Genomic DNA, 16,479 nt, shown 5'->3' with positions numbered 1-16,479 from the left:
TTTAGAGTAAGGTTTCAAATAAAGTCCCAATCCCTGTCGATAGGGTTTCAAGAAAAGACCTTTACCTAAAGAAACATCTTCCATTACTCTATTGTGACGATGAGCTTCTTTCAACTGCTCTTTTGCTGCATTTGCGTTGTTTACTGCTTTCACTATACTTGCTGTTCCACCAGCAAGAGCTCCAAGAGCACTGAGTCCAGCAAAAATTGGAATTAATGGTAAGAGACCACCAACTTTTGAAGGTACTGGTAGAATGCGAGGTGTTAAAATTTTACTTCTACCACCTGCTCTTCTAATAGCTTTTCGAGCATTTTCAACTGCAGCTTTGATTGTAGATTGAGTATCATTTCCCGGAATAATGGAATGTCTAGCAGCATCAACAATTTTTCTTAATACTGTTTGTTTCTGCTTCTTCTTCTTATTTTTAGATGTCTTTTTTCTTCTCATTCCCATACCTAATTTTGATTTGACCTTCATTGTACCAGATATAGCTAAAGCAGCAGCTTTTTCACCTACACTGGAATCGTTAGCTAAAACTCGTTGCCACGCCTTATCAGCTAAAATCCTATCAGCAGCGTTTCTTGCTTGAACTTTATTACGATTCTCTGAATATGCAATATCGTGCTCTTTGCAAGCTTCGTCTAATGGATTTATACCTGTATCACCTCGTGCTAAACGCTTTATCAATTTAGTACCTGGACCACAGTACTGATAACCAGGTATGTGTAATTCAATGGGTAACTTATTTATAAGACTGTTAACTACACCTTTACCTCGGGAGCGGTGATGTATAATCATACCTCACTCTATGAAAGTTAAAAGTAGAATGACTCGTAAGCTATATAAGGGCTGTATTTATACCTTTTGCGGCAGTCTATTTCAGAATGCGATTCAAGCAACAACATCACAAGCTTCCAGTCGTGAATCTAGATGCGATTGTAAAACAGTACGATAAGAAGCAAGTGAAGCGTCATGGTAATTTGTTGTCTGGTAGTATTCGTGCAATTTTTTGTGGACCATCAAATTGTGGTAAAACAAATGTACTACTTTCTCTAATTTTACATCCAAATGGTCTGAGATTTAATAATATTTATCTCTACTCAAAATCTCTTCACCAACCAAAGTACAAATTTTTGGAAAAAGTTATAGCTAGTGTTAAGGGAATTAAATATTTACCATTTAGCGAGCATGAAGATGTAATTTCCCCAAAAGGTGCAAGGCCAAATTCTATTTTTATATTTGATGACGTAGCTTGTGAAAAGCAAGATAATATAAGAACTTTCTTCTGCATGTCAATGTTGATTGCTTTTATCTCTGTCAGACATATGCGAGGATTCCCAAACATTTAGTAAGAGATAATGTTAATTTATTACTTCTTTTTCGTCAGGATGAAACAAATTTAAAACATGTGTATGATGATCATGTTAATACAGACATGACATTTACCAAGTTTCGTGAGCTTTGTTCAACATGTTGGAACTCTGATAAATATGGCTTCGTAGTCATTGATAAAGACTGCAATCTGAATGAGGGGAGATATAGGAAAGGTTTTGACTGCTTCATAACACTATAAATAGAAGGTGATTGGTTCCATGAGTATTAGTCTAGTGTACATCTTTGAACTAACAACATGTTTCGTAAGGAGAAAGAGTATCTCCGCCAAATTGCCAAAGCTAGTGAGGCCATTAGACGGAAACATCGCATGTTAAAAATTGGAAAAGTAGCTGTTGAAAATGTTTTGAGTGAAACTTTTAAACCTATAGTTCAACCCTTAGAGAAAATTGTTAACCTCTCTGATGTTAAACATGAAAATCATAAGATAGAAAAGAAGGAGGAGGTAATTAAAAGTAAAGATGAATTAGATGATAGTATGAATTTTTTGAGTGCTGATGAAGATGAAACATCAGTAATTCCAGGCTTTGAATATGATAAAGTAGTTAATAAATATATATACTTGCTAGATCATAATAGAAAGCAATGTTTAGATACGCTGTACGGCGTATATAAGGTTAAAAATGGTTCTCTCAAGATTGGTGATGCACCAATAAGTTTTAAAGATCACTTAATAAATGTTGGTGATAAACGTTCTAATATTACTTCCGGTTTATTGGAACTGTTATTTAAAATTAAACCTGAAATGTCATACATTAGCGATGATGATATGAATAATTATAAACAAATTCTCATCATCTCCAATGCTCACAGAAAAAATTATAGTTCTTCTGAACCTATACGTACAAGTAAAACTTTTAAATATGTCAATATTATTTTAAAACTTTTTCCTCATAATGAAACACCAAAAAGACGATTGAAAACTGGCACTTCACTACCACATTTTATGATTGCAAAAAAAAGTTTTCAACCAGACCATATCTATTGGGATGATCCTAACGAATTGGTTGACCGTCTTCGATTGCTTATGGCATCTCAAGCAGCTGGGAATCCCAGTCACAATAATGAAATTATGTCAATCATAGAAGAATTACGTGAAGCGCAAATTATATATTGAAAATTATTGTTTCATTTAGTCAGGCTCAAGAAAAGTATATAAGGAGGTGTTCCATCAACTTTCTCTCAGTCTTATGATGAGCATTGATGTGTTCGGACATCCTCTTAATGAAAGAGGAATTGAAAGGGTCACAAGAGGACCTCCAGGTCCACCTGGAATTGGTTTTAAAATTAACTCAGAAGGTCACTTCGACTTACAGGGTAGAAAAATTTCCAATGTTGCTGATGCAAAAGAAAAAACTTACGTAGTTAATTTACAACTTGCACAACGTTTAGTCGAAAACGAGTTAAGACTAATATATCAAGTAACGTCTTCACTGCGAAAAGAAATTGATAATAAATATATATTATTAAAAATTCTCGAAGACTCTATAAAGGAAAAATTAAAAGTCTTGGAAAGAGAAATAAATACTGATTTATCATATCGAAACGCTGAAATTATCAGTCAATTGGATGCTCGTTTGAGTACTCTAGAAAATGAACGACAAAAAGAAAACAGTAGTGACTGAACTTCATAGTCAGGCAAGGAGGAATTATCATCGCCGCCGAGTCGACATGCGTGATATTGATGAGACTTGGCAAGCAGATTTAGTAGAAATGTTACCTTATTCCAAAGGAAATAAAGGTTTTAAGTATTTACTAACAGTTATAGATATATTTTCCAAATACGCTTGGGCTGTTCCTGTAAAAAGTAAAAATGGAAAAGATGTCACTAACGCTATGAAATCCATATTCATAGAAGGACGTATTCCAAAAAATCTACATTCTGATAAAGGTAAAGAATTCTATAATTCTCAGTTTGAAGTTTTAATGAAAAAGTATAAAATTAATTTCTACTCAACATTCAGTAATTTGAAAGCATCTATTGTTGAACGATTTAATCGAACTCTAAAACGAAAAATGTGGATGCAATTCAGTCTACGTGGAAATTATAAATGGTATGATATATTACCTATTCTCATTTCCAATTATAATAACACTAAACATCGGACAATTGGAATGAAGCCGAAAGATGTTACTGCAGAAGATGTTGAGATTTTGAAAGAACGATTTTTGAAGCTAAGAAAAATACCTTTAAAGAAAGCAAAGTTTAAAATTGGTGACAAAGTTCGAGTCAGCAAGTATAAAAGCGTGTTTGAGAAAGGTTACACTCCCAATTGGACAACAGAAATATTCACAATAGATCAAGTCTTGTCAACTAAACTTATAACTTACAAACTCAAAGACTATCAAGATCAACCCATTAGTGGAGGATTCTATGCAGAGGAACTTCTTAAAGTAAAATATCCAGATATTTATCTGGTTGAAAAAAATCTCAAGACACGTGGAAATAAAGTTCTCGTCAAATGGCTTGGCTTTGATAACTCTCACAATACTTGGGAAGAGAAAGCAAATTTATAACTTTATTCTAATAATAAACATTGACAATGCCAAACTCAAATATTAATCTCAAAATTGAAACAAGCAGAAATCAATTTGAAACAATTATCACAAAGTGAATTTAATACTCTCTATAATGTAACTGTTTAATAAAATATAATTTAAACATTATTGTAGAACTCTAGTCCTGGAATAAAATCTTCCACAGAGTGCAACATACTTTCATGATATGCACGTTGTAATTTTACATAATTTAAGGTTAAATCAACAATGAATCAATAATGAATAAATAATGAATCAATAATGAATCAATAATGAATCAATAATGAATCAATAATGAATTAATAATGAATCAACAATGAATCAACAATGAATCAACAATGAATCAACAATGAATCAACAATGATTTAATCTTAAATTATGTAAAATTACTACGTGCATATCATGAAAGTATGTTGCACTCTGTGGAAGATTTTATTCCAGGACTAGAGTTCTGCAATAATGTTCAAATTATATTTTATTAAACATTTCTGCTTGTTTCAATTTTGAGATTAATATTTGAATTTGGCATTGTCAATGTTTATTATTAGAACAAAATTATAAAAAGCAAATTTTTATTAATATTTAAATTAAATCAATTTTAATTATGAGTTATGTGTATACAAGGTTTTTATAAATAAATAAATACATAAAATTTATAATATTTTTTTACATTTATTTAACATGAAAATCCTTACATTTTATTTTACAAAAATATTTACAATTCTTCGATTTCTGGGATCCTGTAGTGACCCCAGGATAGAGTATCGGTACTCTCGGTAAGCAAGTATCTTTTATCGTCATAATTATGGACTTAATGCTACTTTAACTTGTTTAACAGTTTCTATATTATGTAACCGTGACCTAATGTTGTATTGAGTTCTAGTCTGAATCTTAAAATCACGAAAGCATTCAACGTAATCGTCAAAATGAATAGACTTTTTGATGACTCCCGCTTTAATGCCTTTAGCTTTCTTAACGAAATCTTCACCTTCAACGCGTATGCTATACATTTTACTCCGCAAGCCAACAAATTCAGTAACAATTTTACCATTGCACTCGTCCTTCATTAGGCCGAGAACTTCTTTGTTGACTTGCGGAATACCATACGCATTGTTTACCGGATAGTCAGATGTGTCGAACTTGTGGATGTCTTCTTTCATATCTTTATATATGTCTTGACATTTCACTACGTACACTAGACTGTCAGTGTCTGTATACAACAGTTTACATGCTTCACCATATTTCGGAAGCATGTAACTGTAGTGAAAGTCATAGACAAGCGTTTTCGAGACATCCAACAAACTTAAACCCACATAAATCGGTTTATTGAGTAGGACCTCAGTCTTTCGTAATTCGATGGCCACAAGATCTTCACCGAATATTGCACGACTGTGGAAATTGGGCCGAGAGATGAGGGCTTCGGCACCATATCTGCCGAACCAGTGTGTAACCAATTTAATGTCTACATGCTTGCGAACATTTTCCATGGTCTTACCATACACTGCGTTATTCATTAATTTGAATAAATTCTTTTCAAATTCATTTTTCGCAGTTGTTCGTAAGGCAGTATTATAGTCTATATAGGGTTTCAACCATTGTGATTGGTTGAATTGGAGCACCCGATGTATTTTGACTAGTTTGAGACCGTTCCCGAGAGCCTGTTTCAATGCACGATAATGCATCACGTACTTCTCTTTAGGCAGGAGAGTTGTGAGTAATTTCTCCTGCTTAGACATGGGAGGTTTTGCATTAACTGCGCAAAACGGTATGTCTTTATAAGAATCGTGAAGGCTCTCGGGATATTCGAGATCGACTTCCGACATGTACCCGACTGAAGAGTCGTCGGGTACGTTGAAGTTAAAGGTCTCGTCTGGGTTGGCAATCCACTTGAAACCACCAATTGGTAGCGCTTGTGCCATTGCCCAGCCATATAAATTATTCGCGTCAAAATACATAATATAATGGGTGTCTTGTGTAGGATCGAACTGATCCATATAGGGATTGTTCGCTTTAGCGTAACGGTTACAACATTAGTAATACCACCTCTGATACCCGACTCAATAAACATCATTATGTCTATATCAGTTATAAGTTGCAATGTTATGCCCGTATATTTGAGCATAGCATCCCAAGTTAAACCGGGGGTAGTATAATAGTGTGCTGGATCTAACCTGTACGCGTTTCAAACATTGTTCGCGAAAGTTCTCAAAGACATCAGCAAGTAATAACACGTCTGTTTTCATATAAAGGTGAACGTAATCGTTAAAGGTTTGACAATTAAATTCAGACCAGACTTTTTGCGCATGCTCATATTCCCCATCGGATATACCAGTATCATAGAGAGTACTATAGAAGCTCTCTTTGGCTGGTAATTCAGTGTCATACAACTTACTTCGCGAGTCTAAATACTCGTAAGGGAAGACACCTTTTCTCGTTAATAATTTAATTTTTTCGCGATCTGTTACCGTACTGGCAAATACGGATTCAACAATTTTATATTTGTCAAGATATGACGCTAATTTTTCTAGAGATGCTGCCATGAATCTAAACGAGTCAATGAAGCGTAATTTAACCACACTCCCCTTGATATTTTTCGTAAAGGAGATATATTTCTCCTTGTTCAAGGGGAGGAGGTCAACTCGACCTCCAAAGCTCGTCGATACAGCATGAATTATAAAGTGTGCATCGTACCCACTTAAATTATGAAATACAATGGGTACGATTTGGTACTCATGATAATTCAAGTTGCATGATTCATGAGCAGCACCTCTATATTTGCCAGTAATATGACAATGATCGCAAACCTTTTTAACATTAGCTGGTATATTCTTACGGCAAATATGGGGTGTTTTCGACGTCGTCGGTCGTACCGGTCAGTTGCCACAAAAAGGTGCTCAACCTATTTATTTGAAGCTATTTAGTTTTAATGATTTTGATTGGTTGAAGCATTGCTGTCAAATATTGCATGTGAAACACGATATAGTTTTTCTTGTTTTATAACAGAATAGGTTCGTTTGTTCAGCTGTTTGTCGGAACCTGGTTTTGTTTACATATTTTTTTAATCGAAATTAATCGAAAATAGCGGTGAGGCTCTTGGCTCTTACCCTCGCTGACCGATCTGAACATAGCGATTAAAAAATGGACGAAAACGTGAATCAAAATTTAATTAATCCAGCAGTACTTATGGGTGTTGTTGATATTTTAAATGATGATGATCAAGATGAAGCAATTAGAATTTTAGTGCAAAATGAAGTAAGGGAGCATCATCCGAAAGTAGCTAATTATTTTGAGGAAGTAATTCCTTCTTACTCAGTATCAGGTATATAAATATATATGAATATATTTGTCATTTTTTAAATCTTAATTACTTTAATTTTATATATATTTATTGTAAATTTTTAGATTCTTTTACCACCTTATTTATGTAACAAAAGTAAATTTTAGAAATTGAAAAGAAATTGCAATTTTTATTTGATCTGGAAAAATGTAAACATAATTTTAAAAAATCATTGATAACAAAATATTTTGACTCAAAATAATTTATTGTAAAGTTGTATGAAATTAAGTCTTTTAAATTTACCTAAAATTAATACTTATTAAATTTTTGTTTACGCGTTAAAATCTATTTTGTAGTTTTGATAAGTTAATAGAAAAATGTTATAAACAAAATTTTAGAAATTAAACAATTTCCTTTTTAATGTTCTTGTGCTTATTTATAGAAGGTTGTTTTATTGATATTTCTATTTTATTATTATTGTTTCTCATAATTAAAGAATAATTTTTCCTCTTAAAAATGCAAGTTGACAAAGTTGAATAAATTTTTTAATTTGAAACAATTTTTTTGTAATAAAATTCGTCTAACGAAATAAATAATAACATGAAATTGTATAGACTTTTCAAGGAAATTTTATAAAATAAATTTGTTTGAATTTTCAAAATTATTTCAAATTTTTTAATGTTTTTGGTTTAAGAATTACACTGTACAATAATGTAAACTGCTACTATTTTATATTATTTTACAGACTTCAAAAGTCATTTTCGAATGACACCAACAACTTTCGCTACATTAGTGGATAATATCGCTCCATTATTAACTCCGAGAAATGATGGACCCAATGTGTTAAGTCCAGAAAAACAAGTTTGTATTGCTCTGTGGTATTTCTGCAATCAAGATGTTTATAGGTATGTTTCTACAATAAAATTTTATAAACATTATTAAAATAGTGTCTTAATTTAGTCAATATAATAATTATATTTTGATGTGTTATTTGCTGCGAATGCAGGGTTTAAGAAGTAATTGTTTAATACTTATTTAATGTTGTTATAATCATTTTCACAATGAGTGGATGATAAATTTGTATTATTATTATTATTATTTTCTTCCTCAAATCAACGGGAGCTGGATGAGGTTTTGAAATTAATTTAACCTCAGCTAATCGGTCGTTTATCGATTGCATGATTTGTATAGTATTTTGTAAATGATATTGTTTAATTCCATTTTTTTGCTGAATCATTTTTTAGCAAAAAATTTGTTTTATTGATTATTTCATTTAGGATAGATGTGACCATTTCTAAAAAAAAGACCTATCGACAAAAAAATCAACTTCTTTATGACGGTTTTTTATAGTTTTATGTCCTAAAAATGCGATGAAACTATTTTCGAATATATATATTTTTTTATTTATCTACGTTAAATATTAAAATATAATTAATTTAATATAATTAATATATAATATAATATAATTAATTATAAATTAAAAATAAAAATAATAAAATATTAAATAAATTTTATTATAATTTTTTAAACAAATTATAATTCTTTTTTCTATTTACAAAAAATTATCGACAAATTAATGCCAGTAACTTTTCAATGTTAAATAAGCTGTATTCCTTTCAGATCAATCGCTGATCGTTTCGGGGTCTCCATCAACACATCTTGGAGATGTACTATAAAAGTAGCCTGTGTTTTAAATGAATTATCTGCTGATTATATAAGGTGGCCTCAACGTGAAGAATTGCTACGAATTGAACAAGCTTTTAGAGAGATGGCGGGATTTCGAAATGTAGTTGGTGCTGTTGATGGGACTCATATACAGATATCCGCTCCTCCAGATAATGCTGTCAGTTATATAAACCGCAAAAATTTGTATTCACTGAATGTGCAAGCAATATGCGATTGCGACCTAAAATTCATCGATGTATTCGCCGGAGTTTGCGGAAGCGTACACGACGCACGTCTTTGGACAATGAGCGACATTAGTGCTGCTATGGCAGAAGATCTGGCACGGTTTTGCCCAGGAGAATTTCACATTATTGGTGATAAGGCATATGGCATTGAATACTATTTTATGGTTCCATATAAAGATAATGGACATTTAACACCTACGCAAGTGCATTTCAATTACATTCATTCGAAAACACGAATGGTTATAGAACGTGCGTTCGCCTTATTAAAAGGTCGTTTTCGTCGACTGAAATATCTGTATTTGCAGAAAATTAGGTATGGAGCTATCATAATTATGGCTTGTTGTGTGCTTCACAATATATGCCTTGATTTAGATGATGAGATAAATGAAGAAATATTGACAGAAGAAGATTTTGTAAACGATGACATTGAAGAGTTTCGTGCTTTAAACAGACGTAATGATGCTGCCACTAGACGTAAAAGGGATGCTATTGCGGAAATGCTCATGCAAGTTCATGAAAGAAGAAATTAAATAATTTTGAATTTACAGTTTTATGTATAATATAATTATTCATTTATCTACGGTTTTTTGTAAGGCGATATGTTTTTACTGAAATTACAATAATTTGTTTTTAAGCTAATATTAGCAATAATTTTGCTTATGTGTATAATATGTAAATTTTAAATTGTTGCGGGTTATTTATTCCAGAATGTTCTTTCTGCGAAATATTTATGTACACTAATTAGAACGTACTTAAGTGTTTTGTTTCATGTTTATTTAAGTGAATCATTGTTAATTGATTATGTAAATTATGCACATACGCATTGAATAAAAATTACTTTCATATTTTTTTATCATACTATGACTTTTCTTTTGCGTTACAAATTCTTATAATTATACAACTGCCGTGCAAAGTAAAAAGACACATAAGTGACCTTCCGGTCGAACGGAGAAAATCAAGAAAAACCGTTTGATCTTGTACCTTAGCATAGAACAAAAATTTAATTAATGTAAGATCACTTTTTAGGTAAAATCGGTATGCTGATTCATATTTTGCAAAAAAAATCAATTTTTTAAAACAATCTCTATAATAAGGTATTAAATGAGGAAAAATTATTTTTATTTTTTGCTTATGATACAGATAGTTATGGAATTTGAGATAATAGGTAGTACAAAATAATAATATATGATTTTTTCATGTTTTTATTTTTTTTATTTAAATCTTGGCCTATGATAATTTTGTGAATCCAATTGCAATAGACAATGTAACAGTTGACAGTTTTAACAGTTCAATATTACTAAAATGTTATTTTAAATAAAAATTGCAGTAAAAGGGTTTCCACAGATGCTGAATTTCATTGATATACTTTTTATTAAAAAGTTTCATGGATTGAACATATATTTACTGTGAAAACATATTAACTACGTTATTAAAAATAAATTGAATTTAGAATATATAAAAATTGTTGTTTGGGAAATGAAATAATTTGAGGAAATTACTTTTTAAAGAAATTTCAGTAACTACTCTTCTTTTTATTCGTATAAAATATTTATTGAACGCAATTGTATGTTGAATTTGAAGAATAACATAGTAGAATATTTCAAGAGTGGTAAGTCAAGGTTATCAAGCACAAATTATAATATGTTTTTTTAGAAAAAGAAAAAAAAATGTAAATGAAAAAAACACTTTCCAGATATTAGGTTTTACTAGTACAATTTGTTCAGACAGACATACGTATTATCGAAAAAAATAAGAAAACTTGTGTCGCTCTAAGTTCACATTGATTGTTTTTAAACACAAATTGTAGAAAAATATATATTTCGAAAAATTTTCGCTTCACTTGCCACCATTCACTTTATGTACTTATTTTTTCTCTTATACACAAAAACTATATTTTCTTTAATGTGCACTATACCGTTTAGAATTGAGTAAACACTAGTTTTTTGGTGAATGAAAAACATCATAACACGTAAAATTCATAAAAAAACCTAAATTATTTCTATTTATTCACAAAAAGACCATCAAATTGTCATGAGAGAAATGACTTATAGAAGTGATTTGGCCAATATTTCATTTAAATATTTTCAAAAAATACTCATTCTTAAAAATTGAATCAGAATTTCATTAATCTAGCAGATCTTATGGGTGTTGTTAATATGTTGGCTAAATAACTTATGTAAGGGATTATTCTTCTTACAATGTAAGTATCTGTTAGTAAATAAAATTAAAAAAAAAATTTTTGTTATAAATTTTAAAGAAACATGAAAAATTTTGAAAAAAACATAATACTTAAGTATTATGATGTTTTCATTCAACAAAAATATGTGTCCTCTCAATTGTGGATGGTAGTGTATTGACTTTTAATTTCTCGAAATAAATTTTGTTACATTTTTTAAATATATTTAATTTTTTAAAATTTAATGTCTTGTTGACTTCAACGAAAAACTATTGATAATTAATAACAAACTTTTAAAATAGTTTTTCAATACATTTAGAATTAAGTCAGTCTTATTGTTGACTTAAACTTAAAACTATTGATAATTCGTTATAAATTTTCAAAACATTTTTTTAACATATTTAGAATTAATACAACCTTCATTTCTTAAAATTAAGTAAATAATACTAAAACGAAAAAATACTTGATTCATAATCATTTTTTAAAAATATTTCTTAAATGAATTTTGAATTAAAAAAACTTTCATTTCTTAAAATTACATAAGTCTTTTTTTGGCTTGAACAAAAAACTACTGTCGATTCGTAATTGTTTTTTAAAAACATTTCTTCAATGAATTTCGAGTTCATTTCTTAAAATTAAATAAGTATTATTTTAACTTGAATGAAAAACTATTGACGATTCGTAACCATTTTTTAAAAACACTTCTTCAATAAACTTCGAATTAACAAAATTTAAATTTTTTAGAATTAATAATATCTTCATGTTTCAATATTAAATAAGCCTTTTTGTTGACTTACAATAAAAATTATTAAGAATTCATAACAAATTTAAAACACATTTTGGCAGTACATTTAGAATTAACACAACCTTCATTTCTTAAAATTAAGTAAGTAAATGAGTAAGACTTAAACAAGAAAATACTGATGATTCGTAATCACATACTGATAATTAGAGATATTTTAAAAATATCATACAGTCTCTTGATTGCGTTTTATTCTTTGGTAGAGTTTTTCTCCACAGTGTTAACATACCTTGCAATATTTGCAGCAATTTGTTTTTGAACATCGTTTCTTTCTCGCATGACTTGGCACAATTCTGATATTTCTGTACTTTTTTTGACTTCTGAGATTTTTTTATTTTTCTTTCCTTTTTCATTTTTTTAATTGATTTTTTATCTTCACTGCTTGAGGTTGCATTCTGTTTTTCTCGGAATCCTTTTAAGTTTGAAGATATTGAGACTGGTACGATTTGAGGCTTCTTGTGCATGTACTCATTTATTATATCATAATATTTAAAAAAATTTTTTCCTGCCCCACTTCTGTTTTGCGAATCTACGTGCTCCTTGTAATTTGTTATTAACTTGTTGTACTTCGATTAGCACTGCGATGCGTCCAATTAACTTCAGGATACTTTCTAACAGCATTTGATCTTCTTGCCGCTTCCACGAATACTTTTTTTTACGACCCCTTCTTTATCGCCGTCGTTAGTCATTTCTCGGTAACAGGAAATTAATAATTTTATCATATCCTCTGTCCATATCATTTCTGTAATAAACACAATAACATTACTGTTTTCCACATAAAAAGATTTTTATTTTTGCAAGCTTCTGTAAATGAATTTTAAACTTTATGAAAGTATTTAATGCCAATTGGAACAAATGAAATATAGACGAAATAAAAGAGCGTATAAATTGTAAACTTCGAAAAGAAGTTGAGAAGTTAGCAATCATTAAAAATTGCAATTTAAAGAATTTATGAATCATTTTAAATTGTATATGTTACGGGCAATATGCTGTAGGCGGGCAATGTCCGAGCATGCCCGGGCATTGTTACCATTTTGTGAACGTTTTTGAAAAAAGCAGGGCAATGTCAACAATGCCAGAACATTCTCGAATATTGCCCGCTTCCCACACATTGCCCGTAATATGTATATACATTGACAACAGAAAACAAATAAATTAAAAATTTTAAATAGAATCAACAGAGTTGCAACTGTTAGAAAATATAGAAGTTCCCCGACATTTAGGTACATGATTTCCAGGCAATTTCTCCTAAAATTCTCTGTACCCGACTAAATTTTTTTCTCATTTTTTTCAATTTTTTAAAAATAACAGAGGAACCAAAAAAAGTAGATTTTAACAGAAAAAATAATTCTGAGTTAAAATTTATTGTTAAGTAATAATTACACAGGCACACAAAAAAATTGTCTGTTTCTTGAACAAGACATATATCCTATAGCATTTTAGCTCTCTGAAAACGAATCTGAAGTCAGAATTGCTCCATCACCCTCTGATTTTTTTTAAATCGAAAAAACCACCCTTAAATCGACAAATTTAAACTTAAGAGGTACAAAACTTAAATAACAGATTTCTTTTTATAGGAAAAATTAAATTACTTTTAGGAAAATATCTTTTCTATTACTCTCACAGTTATAGAGGTAGGGAGTTAAAATTTATTTTAACGTGTTACTTTTCATTTTAAGTGTAAATTTTAAGAAAAAAATTTATGAATTTAAATAATCTTAAACCAAACTTTAGGTAAACAAGTTCAACTCGCACTAGAGCAATTGTCGGTTTAAACCCACTAAAAGATAAAAAACAATTTATTACAAAATGAATGAAAGCAGCCCTGTGTCTTCACTAAGTGTTCAAAAATAAAAATATATTATTTAACAAAAATGGAATAAAAGAATTGTTTAATGAAGTATGCTTTTAAATTTAAAAAATTTTAAATACCATCTTTTTCAACAGTTTTGGAATCAGATTCCTCAGCATTCATATTTTGTGAAATGCGTTGTTCAACATTTGGCTTGCCAGTAGAAAGTGTGAGTTTTACAACCTTTTCCTTTCCCATTTGCAGTGTGCACATTTTAGAAACTGTAAGAAATAAAAATAATTGTAACAAGTTTGTAATTCGACCGTGGTGGTGATGATGTTTTAACAATTAAACATTTCCGTTCATTTCTCTATTCTTTCAGAAAAATTAAAAAATCCCGGTCATTAACCGCCTAACTTTCCACCATATTCATTTTAATTGCTTTTCGATTAAAATTAAAAAATGAGAACACAAATAAACTCTGTAATGTGTTGATACAAATACAGTGTATGTTCTGTAGGTAAGCAAATATGAATTTAAAATATAAATTCTAATTCTCACGAAATTTTCTGATTTATATTTTCCGTAAGAATGAAAGCATTTCAAAATGATGATGAAACTGGCACAGAGTTATCAGCACCAAGTTCATTTTATGAACTTTATAAACTCTATTTACGTTTTTTGTAATATAAATTTTTTTAAAAAATTAAATCGGTTGACCCATTTATGGACAGACAGTTAATTTTATTTAATTTAATATCTTTAATTATATTATTTCTAACAAAAATTGTCTTAAAAATTAACTCGGTGCTGATAACTCTATGCCAGTTTAAGTTTCATACATTTAAAAGGATTTAAATGTAGCTTAAGAATAAAACTATGATTTAATTTAATTCACTGAAATTGGAATTTGGATAAAAACTGATTGCCACGAAAATAGATTAAAGAATGTCTCAAAATATCAGTAATGGCAAATTCGATCAATCCGAGAAAAGAAGAATTGATACAAATAAAACATACCAGCAGTTTGAGGATATGTCCAATAAGATATTCGAGAATTGATCCCTTGAGTGGCACATGAACTGGTTGAAGTGTTTTGAGATGACGATTCAGTGGACGATGCGATTTCGTTACGAGTGAGATCTTGGAGTTGAATGTTATTCTCTTTTTCAGTTTGCAATTTTTGTACAATAGGAACTGTAAACAATGACAAATAAGTTTAGATGCTTTGTTAAATCTCTTACAATGTGGTACAAATTATGCACATTTAAACTATCCGTAGTTCAAAATTTCAAAGCACAAAATAAAAATTGGAATATGTTTAAATATAAATAAATATAGGTCACCGTCAAGGTCTCCTTAAATTATGTTATTATAATTTATTAAATGGTATATAAATTCATAAATACCAGCATTTTCAACACTTCTTTGAGGAGTTGGTCCAACATTCAATTTATCTTTTAAGATACTTTGTGTTTTCTGCTTTTGATTAACAAATTCTAGTCGCGTTGTTTTCTCCTTTCCAGCTTGCAATGTACGTATGTCTGATTCTTTCAAGTACATATAACGTACTGCACCTGTACAATTTGCAGTTAATATTTTTAAAAAAAATTTTCACGGTTTAAATACCTTTAGAAAAAAGATTGATAATTTTTACTTTCGGAAAATTTGATTTTCGGGATTTCAGATACTGGAATTTGACTGGGAATCATAAAAATCATAAATTTATGATTTTTTTATGCTTTTTATCACAAAAATTAAGTTTCCTCGGATTGTAACTATAATTTTCGTAGTCAGCGCTTCGCAATCCCCCGTAAAATCAGAATATGTAAGAGAAAACACTCAAATTATCAAAAATTGCCAAAAAAATTGAAGAAACCATTTACTCATGACATGACTGGGCTCAAAATTTGTATTAAACAATGAAGTTTTGGTATAAACTTTTCTAAAAACATCCAAGGATAGTAGTTATGAATAATCAAAAAATATTTTTTCTTCAAAATTATAAATTTTGAAAAATTCATATCTGTAAAAGGATGGATAAAAAAATTTAAAAAAAAGCATAGAGCTCTTTTTTGTAGACTACAAAAAGATAAAAAATTTTTTAGCAAATTTGACAATGTTCATTTTGATGTGTCGATTTTTCGTGAAATGTATCACATTGCTGCTTTAAGCAATCATTACTTTAATATCAATTTTTTGCTGTATCACTTATAATTGAAATATTTCTATGTTTTTTATTAGCTCACATTTACTGCGGTGTGAACAATTTAACCTCTGAATACACATTATTTATAACACACAAATTGACACGTACGGAAAACTGTAGATAATACTTTTAATTGATTAATTAATTAATTTTTGATAAAATATCTTTATATCACAAATTATTAACTTAATTTAAAAGATAAATAAAAAATTTTGACGTACCAGTATCACGTTCTGCAAGCTGACAAAGAAACTTTCCCTTCTCAACTAAATGCTCAACCCATTTTCCGTGATATGCACAAACGGATTGAAAAACGAACTTCTTCTCTTGATTCATCTTCTTCTTAATAATTAAGAGAAAAATAATATTTAAACAGAGCAATA

At 29.7% G+C, this 16,479-nt stretch overlaps 3 protein-coding genes across 3 annotated transcripts; 2 read left to right on the top strand and 1 right to left on the bottom strand.

The window, feature by feature from the left end:
• Positions 1–1,630: 1,630 nt before the first annotated feature.
• LOC127278502 (uncharacterized) lies at positions 1,631–2,509 on the top strand. Its single transcript, XM_051300236.1, has one exon. The coding sequence runs from the start codon at positions 1,631–1,633 to the stop codon at positions 2,507–2,509; it is 879 nt and encodes a 292-aa protein (XP_051156193.1).
• Positions 2,510–7,068: 4,559 nt separating this feature from the next.
• Positions 7,069–9,647, top strand: LOC127278501 (putative nuclease HARBI1). Its single transcript, XM_051300235.1, has 3 exons — positions 7,069–7,249; positions 7,953–8,112; positions 8,828–9,647. The coding sequence occupies exons 1-3, from the start codon at positions 7,069–7,071 to the stop codon at positions 9,645–9,647; spliced, it is 1,161 nt and encodes a 386-aa protein (XP_051156192.1).
• Positions 9,648–11,978: 2,331 nt separating this feature from the next.
• On the bottom strand, positions 11,979–16,479 carry LOC127278521 (uncharacterized). The gene is made up of 5 exons (XM_051300261.1): positions 16,318–16,479; positions 15,297–15,464; positions 14,908–15,084; positions 14,028–14,168; positions 11,979–12,837 (listed from the first exon to the last, which is right to left on the bottom strand). The coding sequence occupies exons 1-5, from the start codon at positions 16,430–16,432 to the stop codon at positions 12,707–12,709; spliced, it is 732 nt and encodes a 243-aa protein (XP_051156218.1). The 5' UTR covers positions 16,433–16,479; the 3' UTR covers positions 11,979–12,706.

The sequence above is a fragment of the Leptopilina boulardi genome, unplaced genomic scaffold, assembly GCF_019393585.1.
Source record: "Leptopilina boulardi isolate dan_hultmark-lab unplaced genomic scaffold, ZJU_Lbou_2.1 LbouV2_204, whole genome shotgun sequence".
Taxonomy (NCBI): Eukaryota; Metazoa; Arthropoda; class Insecta; order Hymenoptera; family Figitidae; genus Leptopilina; species Leptopilina boulardi.
Note: the sequence above shows the minus strand (reverse complement) of the source record. Positions and strands in the feature narration are given on the sequence as shown.

Coding starts and splice junctions, on each gene's coding strand:
- LOC127278521 (XM_051300261.1), bottom strand. CDS start 16,432: ATGAATCAAGAGAAGAAGTTCGTTTTTCAATCCGTTTGTGCATATCAC. Junction 15,465..16,317: donor GCTTGCAGAACGTGATACTG/GTACGTCAAAAT, acceptor CAAATTGTACAG/GTGCAGTACGTTATATGTAC. Junction 15,085..15,296: donor AAGAAGTGTTGAAAATGCTG/GTATTTATGAAT, acceptor CATTGTTTACAG/TTCCTATTGTACAAAAATTG.
- LOC127278502 (XM_051300236.1), top strand. CDS start 1,631: ATGTTTCGTAAGGAGAAAGAGTATCTCCGCCAAATTGCCAAAGCTAGT.
- LOC127278501 (XM_051300235.1), top strand. CDS start 7,069: ATGGACGAAAACGTGAATCAAAATTTAATTAATCCAGCAGTACTTATG. Junction 7,250..7,952: donor TCCTTCTTACTCAGTATCAG/GTATATAAATAT, acceptor ATTATTTTACAG/ACTTCAAAAGTCATTTTCGA. Junction 8,113..8,827: donor TGCAATCAAGATGTTTATAG/GTATGTTTCTAC, acceptor TATTCCTTTCAG/ATCAATCGCTGATCGTTTCG.